Source organism: Camelus bactrianus, chromosome 11 (genome assembly GCF_048773025.1).
Source record: "Camelus bactrianus isolate YW-2024 breed Bactrian camel chromosome 11, ASM4877302v1, whole genome shotgun sequence".
In the NCBI taxonomy this organism is placed as follows: Eukaryota; Metazoa; Chordata; class Mammalia; order Artiodactyla; family Camelidae; genus Camelus; species Camelus bactrianus.
The window spans coordinates 51,050,027-51,072,272 of record NC_133549.1 but is presented as its reverse complement, the minus strand read 5'-3'; the positions used below and the strand labels follow the sequence as shown (position 1 = coordinate 51,072,272).

General features: G+C 37.9%; 2 protein-coding genes and 1 pseudogene across 3 annotated transcripts in view; 1 reads left to right on the top strand and 2 right to left on the bottom strand.

The window, feature by feature from the left end:
* PAPSS2 (3'-phosphoadenosine 5'-phosphosulfate synthase 2) overlaps positions 1-10,130 on the top strand; it is a 73,832-nt gene extending 63,702 nt beyond the window's left edge. Inside the window, exons 9-12 of the mRNA XM_074374002.1 lie at positions 4,924-5,059; positions 6,050-6,318; positions 7,380-7,609; positions 8,208-10,130. Coding sequence (XP_074230103.1) covers positions 4,924-5,059; positions 6,050-6,318; positions 7,380-7,609; positions 8,208-8,349 — 777 coding nt within the window. The 3' untranslated portion in view covers positions 8,350-10,130. The remainder of the gene's footprint in view (positions 1-4,923; positions 5,060-6,049; positions 6,319-7,379; positions 7,610-8,207) is intronic.
* LOC123613173 (U6atac minor spliceosomal RNA) lies at positions 3,902-4,020 on the bottom strand (annotated as a pseudogene).
* Positions 10,131-17,421: 7,291 nt separating the features above from the next.
* ATAD1 (ATPase family AAA domain containing 1) overlaps positions 17,422-22,246 on the bottom strand; it is a 44,094-nt gene continuing 39,269 nt past the window's right edge. For both annotated transcript variants that reach the window (XM_010971257.3, XM_010971258.3), the window contains exons 9-10: positions 21,102-21,235; positions 17,422-19,107 (exon numbers count right to left, since the gene is read on the bottom strand). In XM_010971257.3, the coding sequence (XP_010969559.1) occupies positions 18,987-19,107; positions 21,102-21,235 (255 nt within the window). In that variant the 3' untranslated portion in view covers positions 17,422-18,986. The remainder of the gene's footprint in view (positions 19,108-21,101; positions 21,236-22,246) is intronic.

Here is a 22,246-nt window from a genome sequence, read left to right as displayed (position 1 = left end):
GTCCTGTCTTATGTTTAAATCTTCAAGCTATTTTGTTTATTTTTGTGTATGGTATGAGGGGGTGTCCTAACTTCACTGATTTACATGCAGTTGTCCAGTTTTCCAACACGACTTCCTGAAGAGACTGTCTTTTCTCCATGTTATATTCTCACCTCCTTTGTCGAAGACTGACTGACTGTAGGTGTGTGGGTTTATTTCTGGGCTCTCTATTCTGTTCCATTGATCCCTATGTCTCTTTTTGTGCCAATACCACACTGTTTTCATTACTGTAGCTTTCATTACTATAGTCTGAAGTCTGGGAGGGTTATGCCAAGGAGGTTAAGTTTATTCCTAAGTATTTAATTTTTTTGATATGACTTTAAAAGGGATGGTTTAAATAAAAATAAAAGGGATTTTTTTTTTTTACTTTCTTTTTCTGATATTTTATTGTTAGTGTAAAGAAATGCAACTGACTTCTGTAAGTTAATCTTGTATCCTGCTACCTTGCTGAATTCATTTTTCAGTTCTAGTAGTTTTTGTGTATGCAGTCTTTAGGGTTTTGTATACATTACATTATGTCATCTGCATATAGTGACAGTTTTACTTCCCTTTCAATTTGGATCCCTTTTATTTCTTTTGCTTGACTGACTGCTGTGGCTAGGACTTCCAATACTATGTTGAATAGAAGTGGTGAGAGGGAGCATTTTTGTCTTGTTCCAGATTTTAGTAGGAAGGCTTTCAGCTCCTCACCTTTGAGTATTATGTTGGCTATGAGTTTGTCATAAGTAGCTTTTATTATGTTGAGATATGTTCCCTCTATACCTAATTTGGTAAGAGTTTTTATCATTTATGGATATTGAATTTTATCAAATGCTTCTTCTGCATCTATTGAGACGATCTTGTGGTTTTTGTCCTTTTGTTGATGTGGTGTATCACACTGATTGATTTGTATATGTTAAACCATCCTTGTGACATCTGGGATGAATCCAGCTTGATCGGGGTGTATGATCTTTTTTATGTATTGTTGAATTCGGTTTGCTAATATTTTGTTGAAAAAATTTTTTTTCTGGCTACAGGTTTATTCAACACAAAACAGTCTCTTCCAACTTTACTGAGAATTTTTGTATATATATTCGTCAAAGATTTGGCCTATAATTTTCTTTCTTGGTAGTATCTTAGGCTGGTTTGGTATTAGGGTGATGGTGGCTTCATAGAATGAGTTTGGGAGTGTTGCCTCCTCTTCAATCTTTTGGAAGAGTTTGAGAAGGATCAGTATAAGTTCTTTTTATGTTTGGTAGACTTCCCCAGTGAAGCCATCTGGCCCTTGACTTTTGTTTGTAGGGAGGTTTTAAATTAGACTCTATTTTGCTTCTGGTTATCGATTTGTTAAATTATCTATTTCTTCTTGATTCAGTTTTGGTGAACTGTATGTTTCTAAAAACTTGTCCATGTCTTCCAGGTTTTCCAGTTCATTGGCATATAGTTGTTCATAGTATTCTCTTACTGTTTTTTGTTTATCTGTGGTGTCAGATGTTATTTCTCCTCTCTTATTTCTTATTTTATTTGTGTCATTTCTCTTTTCTTAGCATGGCCAGAGATTTGTCTATTTTGTTTACCTTTTCAAAAAAAACCAGCTCTTGGTTTTATTGATTTTTTTTCCAATTTTTTAATCTCTATTTTATTTCCTCACTGATCTTTATTATTTCTTTCCTTCTGCTGACTTTAGGTTTGTTTGTTCTTCTTTTTCTTATTCTTTTAGGTGGTAGGATAGGTTGTTTGAGATTCTTCTTGTTTTTTGAGAAAGTCCTGTATTGCTATGAACTTCTTTCCCTCTTAGGAGTGCTTTTGCTTGCATCCCATAGATTTTGTGTGGTTGTGGTTTCATTGTCATTCGTCTCAAGGTATTTTTAAATTTCCTCTTTGATTTCATTGTTGACACATTGGTTTTTTAGTAGCATGTTGTTTAGTCTCCATGCAATCTTTCTTTTTTTTTTTTCTCGTTTCTCTTTGGTTGATTTCTAGTTTCATGCCACTGTAGTCAGAAAGATGCTTGAAATAATTTCTATCCTCTTAAATTTGCTGAGGCTTGTTTTGCATCCTAGTATGTAGTTTGTCCTAGAGAATGTTCCATGTGCACTTGAAAAGGATGTATATTCTGATTTTCTTTGGATGTAATATCCTAAAAATGTCAATTAAATCTGTTACATTGTGTCATTTAGGATCTCTGTTGCCTAATTGATTTTCTGTCTGGAAGATCTGTCCATTGATGTTAGTGGGGTGTTAAAATCTTCTAGTATTATTGTATTCCCATCAATTTTTCCCTTTATGTCTATTAATATTTGTTCTATGTATTTAGGTGCTCCTATACTGGGTGTATATATGTTAAAGAGAGTAATATCCTCTTCTTGTATTGATCCTTTTATCATTATATAATGTCCTTCTTTATCTTTCTTTATGGCCTTTGTTTTAAAGTTTAGTTTGTCTGATATGGGTATTGCTACCCCTGCTTTCTTGTTGTTTCCATTTGCATGAATTATGTTTTTCCATCCTCTTGCTTTCAATCTGTGTGTGTCTTTCACCCTAAAGTGGGTCTCTTACAGGCAGCATATTGTGTACTCTTGTTTTATTATCCAGTCTGCCACCTGTCTTTTGTTTGGAGCATTTAGTCCATTTTCATTTAAGGTAATTATTGATACGTATTTATTGCCATTTTAAACCTTGTTTTCCAGTTGATTTTGTATTTCTTCTTTGTTTCTTTTTTGCTTTTCTTCTTGTGGTTTTATGATTTTCTTTTGTATTATGCTTGAGTTCTTTTTGTTTTTTGTGACTCTATGGTATATTTTAATCTGTGGTTAGACTGGTAGTCACTCAGGCTCAAACATGTTCTAAAAAAACCACCAGATTTTCTTACTCCCCTCCCCCACATTTTATGATTTGATGTTCAGACACATTTTTAGGCTAGGTGATGAACAAAACAGATTCAAGTTTGCCTTCACCAATAGAACAATATAGGGTGGACCCCTGGCGTCCAGAATGAGTTACTGCATGCCCAGGGATTTGGGGTCTTAAGTCTTAAGAAATTTTATCTGTTGTCTAACTCTAAGCAATGAGGAGAAAGTTAATGTATAGATATGAGTATTTGATCATATTTCTGGTTAAGCGACTTTCCTAAGCACCAAGTTTAGAAGGGGGGCCATGAAAACACAACTGAATCTCTTGCAAATTACCCTTTTTCTACTGAGGGTTTCTCAACCACAGTGCTGTTGAATTTGGGCTGCACAGTTACATGTTGTGGGGGCTGTCCTGTGCAATATAGGGTATTTAGTAGGTCCCTGGCCTCTGTACACTAGTCCAATAGCATATCCTTTCCCACTCTAGTTGTGACAATGAAAATTGTCTTCAGATATTGTCAAATGTTACCAGGAGAGGCAAAGTCACCATCTATCGAGAACCATGGCTCTATCCCAATCCCCCATCCTCTGAAAACCTATGGAATGCAAGTCATTGTAAACCCCAACATGTGGCCATGACAGGGAATGTCAACCGGGGGTACACCATCACCACCACGGTATCTTCTGAGTGGGTGTTGGAAATCAATCAGCTTTTTCTCCCCTTCTCTTCCCTCCTTCTTTTCTGCTAAGGTTACAGATGGCCACATTGTCCTGAGACAGGGTGAAAGGCAAGTGTAAAATTTGATCAGGGGAAGGGATGCACAACTATAAACTGAGGAATAAGACTTTCTGCAATGTTTGGCTCAGTGACTGAGGAAACACCTGCTCTCGGTTATAATTGATTGCACTGCAACGTCATATGGAACATACTTATGTTTATAGAAAAAACAAAGGTGGTCATGTGCTTCTTTTTTCAGGTTAATTGAGATATAATTAACATATAACAATGTGTAACTTTAAGGTCAATGATGTAAAAACCATGGTTAGATGCTGCAAAGTCGGCGACTTAACCGTATGTGTGTTGCCAGGTCCAGGGCCTCTCCCCTCCTTGTCCAGGAAAGTGCTGGCCCTCTCGCCTTTCCTCAAACACTGTTGTGTTTTTAGTTTTCATTACTTTGACCATTCTTCACACGAGGTTCACACCTAATATTTGTGGGGGTCAGGGTAAGAATACAAGCTGAAGCCCCCCAGATAGCATATTTAAAAGCTACATATCTAACTAAAACATTTAAATAAAATGTTTTATCTTTCTACTTTGACGAACTATGTCTTGATCACAGTCTGGAAGGCCAGGTTCAAATTTGGACTTCTTGGTTCTGCACCCCAGCTCAGGGCAGACTGGGCAGGGAATTCCAGAGCCCCAGGTACACAGATCATGGTCTGAAAAAATGTCTATTCAAGTCCTTCACTGATTTTAAAAATTGGGTTATTTAATCTTTTGTATCAAAGAAGAATATCTGCAATGATAGAAAAAGGCTATTGAAATACTTTTTTCCAACCACCTACCTGTAGTTGGAGTTTATATATTTCAGCCAAAACAATATATGGCCACAGAATAAATGCAGAAGTTGATATGAGAATCCAGCTGCCTTCTATTAAGTCAGACATTAAAGACCATGCAAACATGTAAAACAATGTCAATTTTCTCTTTTTTGGGGGGGAAATATTATTTATTTTTCACTTCCCATAAAAATAAAATGTTATTTATGTTAATATGTAATAGGTTTATTATTGCTGGTTTTAAGTCAATTAATACCTATTTTAAAGGTTCTGTTTTAGTTTCTAATATGAAAGTAATTATAGATATAACCCATATAAATAAACAAAAGCTCTTTGCAGGTCTTTAAGAGTACAAAGAGGTTAAGAGATAAATTAACTGCTAGAAGTGCTGAGAACTGAAGGCAGTTCAAGTAACCCAAGACTGGTCCAGAAGGAGAAAATGCTTTTTGATAAAATAAAAAACAGTATTAATCATTAATAATGGTCTTTCTAGATGGTGATGGAAAGTGGGGATTGGTTGGTTGGTGGTGACCTTCAGGTACTGGAGAAAATAAGGTGGAATGATGGGTTGGACCAATACCGCCTGACGCCTTTGGAGCTCAAACAGAAATGTAAAGAAATGAATGCGGGTATGTAGCTTGGTCCTACTGCATTTGTTAACACTCCTTACCAAGAATCAGCATGTTTATAGTTTTGAAAAGTTGGAAACATCCTCTGTCCATTGACATGGAAACAGTTTATAAAGTTGAAATACTGGAATTTTAGGCAGCAGTTAAAAATAATGTGCTGACACAGAAAGATACTCAAAGTATATTAAGTGAAAAGGAAAATCACAGACTATATGTAGCATAATTTTAGAAAACAAAACACAGTGTAATAAGTGTTTTTAAAACCTGAACCTACTTATGCATGTAAAAGCAGAAGTCTCTGGCAGCATGCGCACCAAACTGCAGATGTCAGCAGCTACCTCTTAGGGATGGAGTTGGACTAAGGGGAAGAAGAGATCTTCACTTTACATGTTTTGAAAAAGAGAAAAAGTAATGATAGGATGATGTTTTTTTATCCTATTTTGGGCTTTTCTGTATTTCCTAAATTTTCTGTAATGGATATGTATTTAATAACCAGAAAGAAAAATTAGTGCTCCCAGGAGTCTGTCACTAAGTGGAGTTGTTTTGAAGATCTCCTTGAAGTGAAGGTGAAATATTTTTTACAACTTTAAATTGTTAAAACTCTGCACAGGTCCCAGAAAATGTTCCTTGTCAATATTCACACCCTGGGGGAATTAAGGGTAGAGCAGGGTGCAAGAGGACTGATTAATGCAGGCCTTGCCTGAGCTTTGGTTTGCAGGAAAGGTCCTGGCAACAAATGTTTTCATTTCTGAGTCAGACTCTCCCTTAGGGCCCTCTGCCTCTTCGTCCTGTCCCTGTCTAAGCAGTTTGGCACTGGTTGGTACCTTTGGAGTAACACCCCTAAAGATCCAGGTGGATTCTCTGGCCAGTTATTAAAAGCAAGTGGACATAACAGGTGCACTGAACAATAAACATAGCCTCATCTTTTCCCTTTTGTTCTTGCAGACCTTTCATGTCTTTGACCTTGGCATTTCTGCTTTCCTTTCCCAGATGCGGTGTTCGCATTTCAGTTGCGCAATCCTGTCCACAATGGCCATGCTCTGTTGATGCAGGACACCCACCGCCGGCTCCTGGAGAGGGGCTACAAGCACCCAGTCCTCCTGCTCCACCCTCTGGGTGGCTGGACCAAGGATGACGATGTACCCCTGGAGTGGCGGATGAAGCAGCATGCAGCAGTGCTTGAGGAAGGGGTTTTGGATCCCAAGTCAACCATTGTTGCCATCTTCCCATCTCCCATGTTATATGCTGGCCCCACAGAGGTGAGCAATTCCCTGAGCTGGGCTGTCGACTCAGAAGTGCAAAGTCAAACTTAACTTAGAAGAGCAAGTGAGTCTATGAGATTCTTCCTGATGAGCAAATTCTGAAGTCTTCTGGTGTCTCTTACTTATCCAACTTAATTATGTTTCCATCTAGTATTTGTGAAAATGCTAGAAACACCAAATCAGCTTGTGCACTGGCTTTGAGAATATGGAAGTTGGCATGTGAATGAAGTAGATAATACAGTCTAACTGGGTTACAGGGCAAGACCTATCTAGCCTAATACTGTTCCAGAAGTTCCTGTTACTCTGAAGTGATTCACCATGCTCTGTGAGTTACATTACAAGGGAGAGGATGCCTTTCAAAGGTTAATGTCTCCCTTTCATCATAAGACACTGAGACTGTCACACAGAGACTTTCTTTGTCCCACTGCACCAGTGTAGTGGATCTGAACAAGCTTGTGGTAAGTATGATGAATTGAAAGGGTCTCAACCCTTTGAAATGCCCCAAACTGAGTTTAATGAATGAATTCTCTTCAACCAGATCAAAGTTCCAGGCTCTTAGCTTTCATCCCCATCCTCTAAATTTCTGTCTGAGCTTTAAAGAGGGTAAGTCATCTTGAAATCTGAATGCTGTGCTGAAATGCAATCAGTGTCTGCAAAGGAAAGTTAATTAGCTCTATAATTATAGGCAGTCCGATAAGAGATAGTGGAGTTTGTAATTTCCCTTCAACTGTGATTTATTTTGAGTAGGGAGGAACTGGAAAGTAAAATTCACAGTTCTGTGGAACAGGAAGGTCTGAGTGTTCCTGGTTCCTTCGTCTGGAGAGATGAGGAATGTAACCTCAGGCTCTCGGAGGGGTGACTCTTCTCTCTGAAGCTCTTCCCCCACACAGTGTGACCAAGCAGGTGAAGAATAAGTCCTGGACACCTTACTACTGACTTGCTTACAATGATTAGTTGACCTAATCACTTCTCAGCAGAATAAAGGGGTGTCTCCAAAAACAGGAACCCCCAGGACTGGCCAGTGATGACCAGCATGTCCCTCATGTTATGTTTCCCAGGTTCAGTGGCACTGCAGGTCCCGGATGATTGCAGGGGCCAGTTTCTACATTGTGGGCCGGGACCCTGCAGGAATGCCCCACCCTGAGACCAAGAAAGACCTGTATGAACCCACTCACGGGGGCAAGGTTTTGACCATGGCCCCTGGCCTCACCTCTGTGGAAATCATCCCATTCCGAGTGGCTGCCTACAACAAAGCCAAAAAAGCCATGGACTTCTATGATCCAGAAAGGTAAGTTTTCAGAGGAAAATTCTTTAATCAACATCTGTAGAATGGGAATAATAAGGCAAAATTTTGGAAATCTCTCCAGTGTATCTCCCCACACTCCTGACTGGAGTAAGAGTCCTTTGAAACGCAAGACCTGGTCTTGACACATTTCTGTGTCCCCTAGAGTTACAGCACCGCCCCTTGTATATAGTAAATGGTCCATAAATATTTCTTTTTTAACATACACCTTCCTTGAGTACACCCTGGGCACCTGGCACATTACCTGAAAGGGAGTCAACGCAGAAAAAGATTTCAGTGAGTATCTAGAGAGCACTCACCTTGCTCAGAGCTCACAGAAGTGGGCAGAGCAACAGAAGACACTTCCCGTGAGCAGCGTAGGTACAGAGGGAGCACTGAATGGACAGCTGCCACTATTTCCCTTTGTTCTGTAAGTTCCTTTCCTGAATTGAAGATGTAGCAATTCGCTCATTTTAGAAGATGCAGCATTTTTACAGAAAGAAAAAATGTGGTCTAAGAAGCCGTAAGCGCCTCCCAGAAACTGGACTCTCGGAGGTAGGTGTTACTTACCGATGTTGACTTCTTTGTTGCTTCCCTGTGACAGGCACAACGAGTTCGACTTCATCTCAGGAACTCGTATGAGGAAGCTGGCCCGGGAAGGAGAAAACCCCCCAGACGGCTTCATGGCCCCCAAAGCATGGAAGGTCCTGACAGACTATTACAGGTCCCTGGAGAAGAACGACTAAGTGGCCTTCAGCCCTGGAGCTGCTTTCCGAAGTGCTCTTTGATTTCCTTCTCTGTTTTTGTGATTAGATGCTTTGTATCCGATTACTTCTCAATGACTGATTTTAAAGTTAGTGTTTTATAATGAGGTAGAAATGTCTATAATTTAAGTCAACAATATATATATACACATACATGTATGTGTATATATATAAAGTAAAACTGAAGACCAAACCTTAGCAGGTGAAAGCAATACTGTTATTATATTTCAGAATGAAATTAGCTGTATTCTCTACTGCATCTGAGCAGTAGGTCCAAGATTTCTTAAAGCTTTGACCATGTGTCCAGTTTAAGTGCCAAAAAGCAAAGCGTATTTTCCAGCTTAAGTCTTGCCAGCCTGCACTCTCCCAGTGTCATATACCAGTAGTAAAAGAAATCAGATGGGCAGCCCTTTCTAGACAGCTGACAAAAAGTAGTAATGATATAATGATCTCATTGTAAATGAGGTGTGGCTCACGTCAAGCTTCTTGCTCGTATTTCGCCTCACGCCCATGTACAGCCTTACTGCCCGATCTCTTATGTGCTGAAGTATATAAGCTGACTGGAGAAACCAAGTATGTGGAAATGTACATTTAATCTCCAAGAGCTACGCAGCCAAGTTCTGCCATGGAGGTTGTATGGTCTGGTAAGAAGAGAAGTCTTAATGTTTTCCTGTGACTATTGTAACTCCAGTTAAATGGCAACTTTTAATTAAATAGCATAGAGGGCTCTGATGAAAAGATGTGCGCCCAGGGCTCAAACAACCCGGCAATGTTGTGGAAAGGTAATTTTCTCTCCTCTTTGCTGTGGTCACTGTGTCCTACGGGGAGGCTGCGCCTATTTACTGCAGCGGCATCAGCTGTGACCATAAACGGTTCACACCATAAAACCAGCGAGCTGCTGGAACTGGACAAAAAGGCAGAAATTCCAACCCTTTCATCTTAGAGGTGACCAAACTAAGACGATGCACAAGCACAGGTTCAGGAGCTGCCGAGCACCGTAACAGAACCACCAGGTCGGCATCTTAGGGAGTACCGGTGGCACTGAACCAGCGCCCAGCCCACTTGACTCCCAGTCTGGTGCTCTGTCTACACTGTACAACACAGGAGCTGGACCTGGTTCCCTCAACTGCATAACAAAACTCTCTGAACAGAGGGCACTTACAAAGCAGCTTTCTTGGATGCTGGAAGTTCCAGAGTTTTCTAAACCCAGCTGATTTGATTGTAGTTGGAAAAAACTTTTCCAAAGACTCTTGCTGTCCTGAGACATCCAATTTCTGATGGCTTCGCTTCCTGGGAGGCAATCTTTTGCACCTTATGCATAATTCCTTGTTACTGAGGAATATACGAAGAGACAGTACCTTTTGTACATAGGTCTCTCTGGAAGGGACTTACTTAGACTGGAAAGAGAAAACTGTGATTTTTTTTTTTCATTTTCATTTAAAAAAAAATGCTAACCCTAGCTAATGAAAGTTCTTTTGAGAATAAATTACTTACAGTGGCCACAGCAAAGTATAACTGTCTTTAACAGTGTAGTGCCTATATTCATTTAATCAGATGTACTCACTACTGGATTTTTTAAAAAACAGCGTATTTATTGAAAACAGGAGACAAGATGTAGTAGTGCCTTAACCATGTATTTTGTGATTTTTAAAAATATATTATTTAAAACTACTCTTCTGCTCTAGTACCACACTTAATGCAAATGATTAATTCTAATGTACAACTGATTCTTGTTCCTATTTTAATAAATTTCTCAAAATGAAGGTTGAATCTTTTCTAGCACAGTGAGTGTGGGTTGACCATATGACGGTTGAGGCCTTTGTGACTTTGTATAATTGGAGAGAAGCAGTGACTCTCTTTCAGACCATAATTAAGAGGCTGACTGCCCTTGTTCATGTCTTTTTTTTTTTTTTTTTTTTGAACTGAGCTCTAGATGGGAATGACAGACACAAGCTCTCAGCCAAGCACGACAGTGATATTTTCAGAGGTGACTGTGTTCCCTAGGGACCTCACCCCAGGATTTCATTGCATGAGGATCTCACAACCTTTTAAAAATTTTCCTGATTTGTTCCCTCCAAAGAGTTTCACCATCAGGGTTGGAAGCGGTTGCGTTTTTTCCCGCAACTCTCATACCTCCACTGACCTCAGCAACTGCTACACAGAAACGATACGATACCTGTTTCTACCCATGCTTCCAGGGACTTCAGATTGTCCTGCAGATTTTGGGTTTTTCCGCCTCCATGATTCCCTGCCTCCCTTCGGTCCTGAAGGCTTCATGCAAATTTCTGCTACTGGTCCTGACTCCAAATAAAACTGGTGTTAATAGCCTGCCCAAAGCTGCCACTTGTCAACAATTCCTCTGTCTCCCCAGATCCTTACTTGCTGGCTCCTAGTGACAATCCATAGGACAAAGGAGAGCAGGGAATGTGTATGTACATGCAGACAGAGGTGGTGCTGTACATGCAGTATGCCAAACTTACTGAGAAAAAATCCTGGAAAGGCAACAGTAAATCATTCAGTCAGATAATGGTGGACTTACAAATCTATCAACATTTATATCAGGCCGTAAGATTCCTCTCCAACCCATCTCCCTGCAAGAAGAAACAAATCTTAGTGACTTGAGAACAGCAAGTTTGTTTCTTCCTCACCTTCCTCCCATTACCTTTTAGGTCTAGCATGAATCTTCAATATACTTTGCTGATAGGCAGGAAATCAGGAAATTCTGAGCACCAGATCAGTCAACTGTCCTTATGTCTAAAGGTTTGATGGAACCTAGTGCAGCTTTTGCCTTTGGGATTTTGAGTGCTATAGGTTCCTATTGTTTAAGCATATCCCCATGACCAATAATGTAAGAACTGATGATACGGACGTTGGAGTAGCCATTAGATTTTCTTCCCCCTAGCATGCATTTAATTCTTTGGTCAGTATTAACTATTATTGGGCTACTCATTATATATATTCATCAAATGTTAAAAGTGATGTATAAGCAAGTCACTAATACATACTCCAAAGGTGCCCCCCTCTTTTCTGCTTAAATTTTAATTTTGTTGAAATTATTACTAAAAATAGGTCACTGGCTAGTTTGGACACTTTAGTTTGATACAGAAAAACCTAGACAAAATAAAAATAATACTTTAAAAATTAAAAAATAATACTGTGGGGCTAGGAAAGAGTCATGGTGATGCAAGGAACTGAGAAACAAGCCTTTCACAGTGAGCCTTGTAGTTTTTCAGTGGCTTATCTTTTGTGACCGAGGTATTCTCCCCTACCCCCAAGCCATCACACTTTCCATAGACTTCCTCATTTGGATTCACTGCAGGGAAGACCAGTCTCAATTAGTAAGAAATCTAAATTATAGAATGTTTTAAAAAGTAGTACAATTTTATTACCTTCAAATACATAAGTGACAAACTAATGGGCGTAGCTCCTTTAATGTCATAACACATATCTGTAATTGCTGGCATCAATAACATACATTTTACTTGGGAAAGTTCTCAAATATAGTTGGCTTCTTTCAGAAACTCAAACATGCTCTGCACCTATTTTAGTAAAATAATGTCTGTGAAAGTTCTTACATATTATAATGTATTATACAAACTTATGGGTAGACAGAAATCTTGATTTATACTTACTACATAAGCCAGCTTTCCATAAATAGTTCAAAGGTAAAGTTCAGCTGAGCACAGGCTGAAATAATAGTGGCCTACTTTCACGTAAACAACTCCCGTACTGACCTGGTCTTTAACATGCTGATCGCCATGTCCCTCAAATCTTGGTGACAGTTGTGTTTCCTCAGAAGCACCCGATCCACAGTGGGCGATCAAGGTGTTAAACTAGTTAAAAGACTGGCCTCTATAAATGTATTTATGAAGAAGAACCTGCATTTATGGAAGACATTAATTCCCTCAACCACTAAAGAGGTTGTATTCCCCTATCTTATCCTCAAATTATAAAAAGTTATGTAAAATACCAGATCTTTGGATATTCAAAGTAAACAACCAAGGAAAAAGCTTATAGCTTCACAAAAGCCAAAGAAATAAACACATTTAATAAACAGTAACACCAGGTACATGGAAGTGTCTATGACTTGTCTACCTAATGGCATGTTTCATAATTTATGCCTATTAAAAACAAGTCCATTTACCAAGGCTGACACCCCTCGGTGGCTATGAAGGCCACCCAGTTTAGAAATCTTGATGAGCAGGTCAGTACTGCTAAGGCCCTGACATTATCAATATGGCCACAGCTGCATCAGTGTGCTGTTAGTGAAAACTGGGATGGGAACTTAAAGAACATATATGTATGCATTTCCATTACTGTACAGATTAAGGAAATGGAGGCCCAGAAATGTGAGATAACTTCCCTAAGGACATGATAACCTACAGACATATTCAGTTCCTAGTTTCCAAAGTATTTTCATATTCTTAAAACAATCACAAAAGGTATACATTATGGTTTCTCTTTACAGATAAGAGAACAGATGCCTACAGAAACAGATTTTGTCCAAGGCTACGTTAGGAAGTTCTCTTTCTCTCTCTGTATATAGAAAAGTTCCACAGCTGGGATTGAAATCTAAGACGCTGAAAACAAACTTTACATGACTTATAATGAATACCTGCACAATTTATTCTGCTAGAATGTAGAATGATGCAAAAGACTTTCACTCCCGTAGTAACAAGAAAAATCTAGGCAAAATAAAGAGACTTTTTATGAGACTAGCAAAGAACAGTGGATGTAAGGACTTCTTCATGGATGTCCAGGGGGAAATAAGCCCTTCAAAGGAGAGCAGAGAGCCCTGGTACTACTCTCAAGTCTGGATGTGGTGTGGGAAAGAGCAGGCCTGCCTTAAATGGAGAGACTTTTTTGCAGGCATGAGAATTCAGCCAACGCTCAGACAATAGTGACTGAAATCTGGAAACACATTTAGAAACAAACTGCCAGTCTAGACAATTCGCCTTCCCTGGACTTTGCAGAGAAAATGGCAGAAGAGGGACTGAAAGTCTTATGCACTCTTAATGGTGACTGGATGCCAGGGCCCTGTCAGAACTGAATACAAAGCACCACAAACATCTGAACCTGCACCCAGACCCCTCCTAGCTCAAATACTGCCAAGATCAAACCAGAAGCATAGGAGTTGGTCTAAGCCGGGTCGACGCAATCTTACTAAAGCTACAGCCTAGACCTAGCCTGACTAGACTTTGGAGAAATGGGAAAGATCAGTCCTTCACCCTAACTGCCGATTATCGGAAGAAATGGCTTGCGCTTCCTGGAAATAAAACAAAAACCAAGTGTTACACTTGAGTCTCCACTGTCCTTTCTTATACCCACTATCTGAAACAAAATAAACTACATGTTAAAAAGTGATCACCTAGTGAAAGAGTTGGGCATGCCAAGCAGCACTCCATCATCAGGTGGTAAAGCTTGCGGGATCGGACCAACCAGTCCCCGAAGGCCATTACAAACTGTAATGTATGCTGTTCATACGTCCACCGTGCCCCTGGAGTCATAACACTGCCCCTCATTTAGCACACATGTATGGCCTCATTTGCCACTTTTTTATCCAGCTACATACCCCACAATACTCAGTTTCGTTTGGATGAAATGCCACTATTCTGTTCCAGTTGACCAGTACATCCAGATACAGTTGGCCCCAGAATAACACAGGAAGCGGTTGGGGTGCCAACCCTCCTTACAGTTAAAAATCCCCCAATAACTTACAGTCAGCCCTCTGTATCCACAGTCCCTCTGCATCTTTGGTTCCACACCTACAGATTCAACCAACTGCAGACCATGTAGTACTGCAGTGTTTACTACTGAAAAAAGTCTCAGTGTAAGTGGGCCCGCACAGTTCTAGCCCATGTCATGTAAGAGTCAACTGTACTCACTTTCAAACCATTTAAGCCAAAGGAGTTCTTGGAGGGTCAGTCTCAAAGCTCCAAGGACTGCTAGGGGTGATTTTTGACCTGGCTTTGTACACTCCCAGGATTCTGAACCTTAAATGGGGCAATTTAAAGAAAAACATTTGGAGTTCATTTAATCCAGTGAAGGAATAGAAGCAAGATTCTTAAGCAATTCCTGCTAAAAAACCTTCTGGAGCTTTCAGTTTCTAACCTAAGTTCAGTTTTTTAGCTTCCCTTTGATCCTTCAAATAAATTAGTTATTGCTTAGGTCAGCTAGAGTTTATTGCTTGCAATAGAACCCTAACTGGTCCTCTTTACAAGACTATGACTATGGCCCAGAAGACGAACCTCATCGCCCTCAGATGTGTCTGCAAAGGGCTTTGTTTACTGAATAATGTGTTACCACCCGGATTTGAGTATCTTGGTCATTCTTAGAATTTCTGGAAGCTGTGCATCTTCAGAACGGTAGGGCATACTCCACTGGGTTCTGTTCCAAATTTTCCATGTCAGTAGCTATTTCAGTGTTTGGCTGTAGTTTTAAAACTGTCACAATTCACAAACCCATGTCCTTGATACATTCCACATCAGCACTAACATTCACTGTAACTGTATCAAAGCACGCAAGCTTTTATCTAAAAGTGTTGTCAGGCAGATTTGTAACTGTAAATATAAGACAATCACAAAAGTATACTCCCAGTTCAGTGTTTTAGTAGTGAGACCCTTAAGCAGTGTAACTATTAACAGTGTGAAGTTTAAGCCGGTGTTACTAAGGATGCTTTGTTTTTACTCACATGCTAAATGGTTTCTTTTAGGTTTGACTTCATTGACATTTGGCATCTGTGCCAGGAAGGCACACACCTTGGAGATATTGTGGGTTTGGTTTCAGATCACTGCAATAAAGCAAATTATCTCAATAAAGCAAGTCACACAAATGTTTTGGTTTCCCAATGCAAACAAAAATTATGTTTACACTATATTGTAGTCTATTAAGTTTGTAATAGCATTATGTCTAAAAAACAATGTACATACCTTAAAAAATACTTTGTTGCTAAAAAATGCTAACCATCATCTGACAATGCTACAAACCTTCAATTTGTTAGAAAGGAAAAAAAGCACCATCTATGAAGCACAATAAAACAAAGGTATGTATGCCCTTACATCTTCTCAATACAGTTTCATGAACATGATGACTTGGACAGAATTTTCACCTATACAAGGAAAGAGAGCTGTAACTTTTGACAACATGGATGGACCTAGAGATTATCATACTAAGTGAAGTAAGTCAGACAGAGAAAGAAAAATACCACATGATATCACTTATATGTGGAATCTAAAAAAAGATGATACAAATGAATTTACAAAACAGAAACAGACTCACAGACATAGAAAACAAACTTATGATTACCAAAGAGGGAAGGGAAGGGATAAACTAGGAGTTTGAGATTAACATAAACATACTGCTACATATAAAGTAGATAAAACACCAAGGGCCTACTATATGTCACAGGGAACTATATTCAGTATCTTGTAATAACCTATAATGGGAAAGAATCTGGAAAAGATTTTTTATATAGATAGATAGATATAAAAATAACTGAATAACTTTGCTTTACACCTGACTAATACAACATAGTATATCAACTATACTTCAATTTAAAAAGAGCTGTTACTTTTGAGATGATTAGGGAGCTCTATCTTTGAGAACGAAATTTGGTAATGACGGCTCTCTAAAAATTCTGTCAACTCTAAATGGAGTGATTCTATGGCTTTATTTGAGGCTTCCAGTTGGTGCTGGGGTTTTAGTCATGCAGGATATATGCTTAGCATATCCGAATCCTATTCAATATTCTGTTATTGACCTTAAAAGAAGCTAAAAAGAGAATTATAAAATGTACATCATCCAACGTATTTCCTCTATCCAGAAGCTACAACATTCGTGCACACACGCAAAAATCCCAGCTGAAAAAAAAAATTCCTACCGAAAAAGTCCCATTTTTACCCAGGCACAATCAAAGCTTGAGATATCTTCAAAACCAAACAGTAAGTTATAGCTACTAAGTAATGTTAGATTATTGTAGTCATATAGAATATTGATAACATGGTGAGTTCTGGATCACCCTGCTGATGGGGGGCTGAATGAGAAAGGAAGGACATAAATTGGAAAGGAGATACTGAATTGATTCAAATATTGAGTTTCTAAACTCTATTTTAAAAAGGCCTGGGAATAGTTTGAGACACCAGACTTATCAGAAGTCTTCCAACAATGACGCTTTTAGAGAAACATCATAGGTAATCATTTTATCTCAATCCCTGGAGTAGAGATCTAGTGATCATGGAAACGGTTTAGGAAAGAGAATGCTCTAAAATTGAGCCTGGTCAACAGATATGTCAACAGATCAGTGTGTAAAAGTAATAAAATGTGACAGCTAATATTTGAACAGTAATATGCCAGGCACTGTGCTGAGTGCCTTACATGCATCATCTCATCACACAACCTTATAAGGTGGGTGCCACTGCCACTCTATTTTTGTAAACAAGGGACTGAGGCTCAAATAAATTAGGTAACTAGTTCAAGGACACACAGCTAACTAATGGGGAGTATGGATTTAAAACTCAAGCAGTCTAACTCTAGACCCAGTACTCTTAACTGTTACTCAAAATGAAATACCTTAGAACCTAGAATCCAATCCTTGTCAAATGCTTATGTCAAATACATGTCTACAGCAGGACACATTATATAACATTAAATGTTCTTTAAAATTATATAATAAAGTTTCCTCAATTATTTTAAGGCATTAAGATGCCTAGATGAATCATGGTTGTTGGCTTTTGAGTATTTCTCTAACTTTATTTGATGATTAAAACCATAATTTTAGTAACTACTACTGTTGGATATTCTGAATTTAAAAGAAGATAAAAAGAAAAGGCATGGAGAGATGTATCACCCCTTATTTTTTATCAATATGCCATCAGATTAAAATTAAACAACTACTGAAATTCATACTAAAACAAAATAATGGTTAGGTATTAGAATGTATGCTATTAAAGAGTGAAAGCTACACAGCAAGATAAAAACAGTCCAAGAGCAAATTTTACAAACCAAAACCCCAGAAAATTTTACATAACTGAAAAACATGGAGTAACTAGAGAAAACTTAATTAAGAGGGACCTCTTTATTACATTTATAAAATAACAGTATAATATACTTATTAAAAATGGAGACAAATTTTTTTATTTTTGGTATCTTGTGTTTTGCATTCAATTTTCCAATCATCTTCACAATTTTTCAAAACTTGAACCTACCTCACCCACCATTCAAAGCACAATTGAAAAACAAACTAACCAATGGTTTCTAGTGAGAGACTTACTATCAAAGACATTAATCCAACAACTCATGAATAAAGATTGAGGTTTCAAAGAAATACAATAAAAACAAAAACATATGAAGCATAATCTAATCTTTCTGACGATTCAGAAGACACCTTAAGATTGTATTGTGCCATTTTCCTCATGCTGTGTGTTTAAGTGCCTATAACAGAATTCTAATTAGTGAAATTTTGGATAAAAAAGTGTCATTTTTTACGTTTGTAGCATCAAATAACTACAGATACAATATGGGGATTTTGATTATATATTTGTTCTAAGTAGGGCATAATTTACAATATGCTAAGAAAACAAAAAATTAAAATTACAAAGTGAGTATTTTTTAGCACATTTAGTAAGTTGTTTTAAACTATCATTTCATTTTTGATGACCAAATTATATTTGACCATAATTAAAAAACATGTAAGTTTAAAATAACATGAAAAAACCATGGTTACAACAGAAGTTACATTAAACGAAGAAAGTAAAGTCACATAGGTGTATTGAATGGCACTGAGGTTTTTCAAAGCCATTCTCTTGAAAGCCTTTCAATCCACCTTTATATGTATCAATTTAAAAATGTCTCTACTCAGTATGCTTGCAGAAAGAGGTGAAATCAGTGTTGATCACACAACCGCCTGCCAACCATTCAAAGCTGATCACTGATCAGTATTTTGATTTGATTATCCTGACAACCATAATTGAGCCACAACTAAGTATTCAGATGTGCCTGACTCCAACTATTCAACAGCAGAAAAGCAAAACAAAACAAAAAGGAAACAAGTGACAATTGGGAACAGCTGAATCATTGTACCTTTTAGACACAACCATTAATCTTAATTTTGCTATATGCTATTTGGTACTTTTTGATTCAGTAGTTGGGGTAAAAAAAAGTTTCTGTATTCAAATCTATCTACAGAATGTCAATATAAAATGTGTGAATATATACATTTAATACACACACACACACACATACACACACGTACACCTACACACATATCTAGAAACCAGCACTTAACCACATCCCCAGTTTTCAATAATGACTCAGAGAATCATTTATTACTTTAAGACCAGCTTAGACGCTATAAGGCTGCAACATATGGCTAAAGAGGTCAAACACAAGCACCCACACTCAGGCTAATTAAATTGTTCCTTCTCATGATTTTTCACAAGTCGTAATACCGTTTATATAACAACTATATCTCAATAACTTAGAATTCAGAGTATAAAACCAGTGTCATGAACACATAACTCCCTCATTGTTTAAAGAACACTCCTCCTTCCATTCTACTTCCACTAATGATAAGAGGGCACACCAAACTAGATCACGTTGAACTGTACAAACGATCTTTACTCTTAATCTAAACAAACATGTGTTAAAACATTCTGAAATGCCGCATCCTTTGATTTCTTCATCTTTTCAATTGCCCGATGCAGGTCCTGTTGTTGCACAGGTCGAATTTCATCTTCATCATGGCTAAAATGCAAAAAGAAATCCACCAAATAGTCAAATAACTTTAGAACATACCTTCCTAAAATATTTTACCAAGAATAAAAAATGAAGTCTCTTTCCCATCCAAGATCCCAAAGACAACCACAACTAACAGCTTCATGTGAATTCTTCCAGGGAATTATCTATGCATATAAGTGTCTTAAGAGATTTATTTTTAAAAGCACTAACTGTTAAGAGAAGCTAAAATGGTAGGAAGCTAAAATGTTTGGGTATGAACATTATAGCTGTGGTAACTAAAATCAAATAGTTCACACTAAGAATACAAAGGTGTGTCAGTAGATATAAATGGGACTGTAATTCTAATAATTTTTATCTTGCTGTGTAATTCAAGGAATCAAGTTATTCCTATGAAAACTGGAACTAAACAGTAGCAGCCTTAGGTATAGATTAATGTACATATTTAGCTTTTTTTGAAGTGTAGCTGGTTTTTTTTGGGGGGGGGAGGTAATTAGGTTTATTTATTTATCTTTTTTTAATGGAGGTACTGGGGATTGAACACAGGACCTTGTGCATGCTAAGCACGCACTCTACCACTGAGCTATACCCTTCCCTCCATATTTAGCTTTTGATGAACCAAAAATGAAATTCTTTGCTATTAATAAAAACCAATTACTCTAAGTCCTCCCCACTTCAATAAGGAGGAAAATACAATCCAATACATATCTCCTTTGTAATTTACAAACACTTAGGAGAACATATGATAACCTAAGTTCATTACTCAGATTTTTCATATTGAAATAGAAAATTTTCAGGGCTTTAAGGACAGCAGAAAAACAGAATTTTCATTAATGTAATTAATTTAAGCAAAATATATTCATGAGGTTTTTTTTTTTTTTTTCCTCCTCCTAACTTGTATAGAAGAATAAAAACCTTTGGAAGGTAGGTTCTTGGCTACACAGAGGTCAAAGGTATTCCTAACTTTAGTGCCACAGTAGCTAGATTAATCTGGCAATAAATAAATGGAGTTACTTCTTCACTACAGGGTCCAAGGGAACATGAAAGATAGGTCCAGAACTCGTGTATGCATAGCTACTGGTTAATAGGGTAGCGTTCTTACAAACCTTTTTATATCAAGAGAAAGCTTTTTGGCTAAGCTTGCTTTGGCAATGCAATGTAATAAAACACATGAGTAAGACAGGCAAATCCAGATCACTTGGAGTGAAAGTCTCAGGATGAAGAAGGGACACTGGGAAATAATGGGGCAAGAGGTAGAGAACTCATTCAGAGTATACTGGTTTTGCTAAGAGTCACAGAAATTCTTTGTTAGAAGGTTAGTATTTTGTACAGGGGTTTAGAAATACAGGGTCATATGGTTCGGGGCAAGTGGCCTTATGGGAAACAGGGGGCTTTGGCTCCTTAGGGCTGAGTTATTCCAGCTCAGTAATATGGCAGGTATAAAACCGGTTTCTCAAGCTCATAATACTTTGAAACTGGTTTCAAATAGTTTGCTGCAGTAACAAATGATTTCTTTGTAAAATAAAAACACTGTTATCAACAAGTTGAAGTCTAGTTTGCAGCAACACCCCTGTGTCTCCATAAACATGAAATTTCTGGAAGACAAGGCACTCATTTCCATATGAAATGAAATTCAAAAATTTTAAAAAACAAAAGCAAGCTAGGGGTACCAGAGCAGCTGTTTTCCTGGCAGAGATGGGTAAGCCTAGGTTTCTGTCAGCTTTCTGTGAGTCCGTGGATTTTTAGTAGAAATTCAGCTTTTACTTCTTTCTCTTCATTCCACACGCTCCCCACAACCACCCCCCTTGCAAGTTCATTTCCAGAATTTTCCTTCAGAAAAGAGGCAATACATAAAGTAAGGGTGATTTTAAATTCCAATTTACCTTTTACTCCACGAGCAGAGTTGGTATTGTAAAGTACTTCTTTTATTTTTAAAAGAAACTAATCTAAAAGCCCTAAAAGGGCTTGACAAATATTAACACGCCAACTCTAAATACACATACCTTTCTTCTGAAGTAGAATTAACATATTCCCTGACACAGAGGAGGGCAGCATCTCGACACATCTCTTTTAGGTCACTTCCTGAAAACCCATCAGTTTCCTGGGCAACTTCTAGCAGGTCCACATGTCTATCCACCTTAAACAAATATAAAATATGCTTAAAAACAAATATAAAATATACTGCAAAAGATACATCCACTTTTCTTAGAATTAAAGAAAGTTAAGCACACTGGAATAGCATAGGAGGAGAATCATTAGAAAGTACTTTCAGTTTCCAGAAGTTTTTCTAACCATAAAGCTTGAAATTCTGAAATCTAATTTTCAGTAAATGTCATTATGACCAAAACAGAAATAAATCTCACTAGACTTATCACAGAGTGATGGAGAAGAACAGACATTCAAACACTGCTTGCTGGCTTGACTTTAATAGTTTTTAGGAAATTCCATGTTGACAATATATTCCCTCTCCCTCTCCCTCTCTCTCTCTCTCTATATTTTTTTTTTCAACATACTTGGCAAATAGCCTGTATCAGTAAGTCCTAAGCCCACTACAAAAACCATATTCCAGTGAAATATTCTAACCTTCATTTTAACTGTAATGCTTGGTTTCTACTAGCTCAACACTAATTCAGCACCTATGGTTTTGCTCCCCAACCGAAGCTTATATAGTTAAGCCAATTAAGTGATCTCCTGGACACATAACAGACGTGGGAAATATAACCACATTAAACTTACATGTTTATATCTTTAGATTAAAAAGAGAAAATGAGGAAGAAAAAATTACTTATAGTAACTGCCATGTATTGTCATTCGCTGTACTAAGCACTTAACATGGATTATTCTCATTTAATCCTGTCAGGGAAGTATTCTCATTTTCATTTTCAGAAAACAGTAAAACCTGGAGAGGTTAAATAAATTGCCCAAGGTCACACCATTACCAGAGCCAAGATCTGGACACAATGTAGTAGAGCTCCAGCTATATTTTTTCCCCTATCTAGCTAACCATTTGTCTTAACATTTACTTCCCCCAAGTTGATTTGAAATGTCACCTTGTTACTAAATTCCCATTTGTCTTTGTGGAAGTCCCAATGCTAAGTAAGAACAGCAACTCTAAACGAGGACAAGAGACTTGGAGGTAAGACAACAA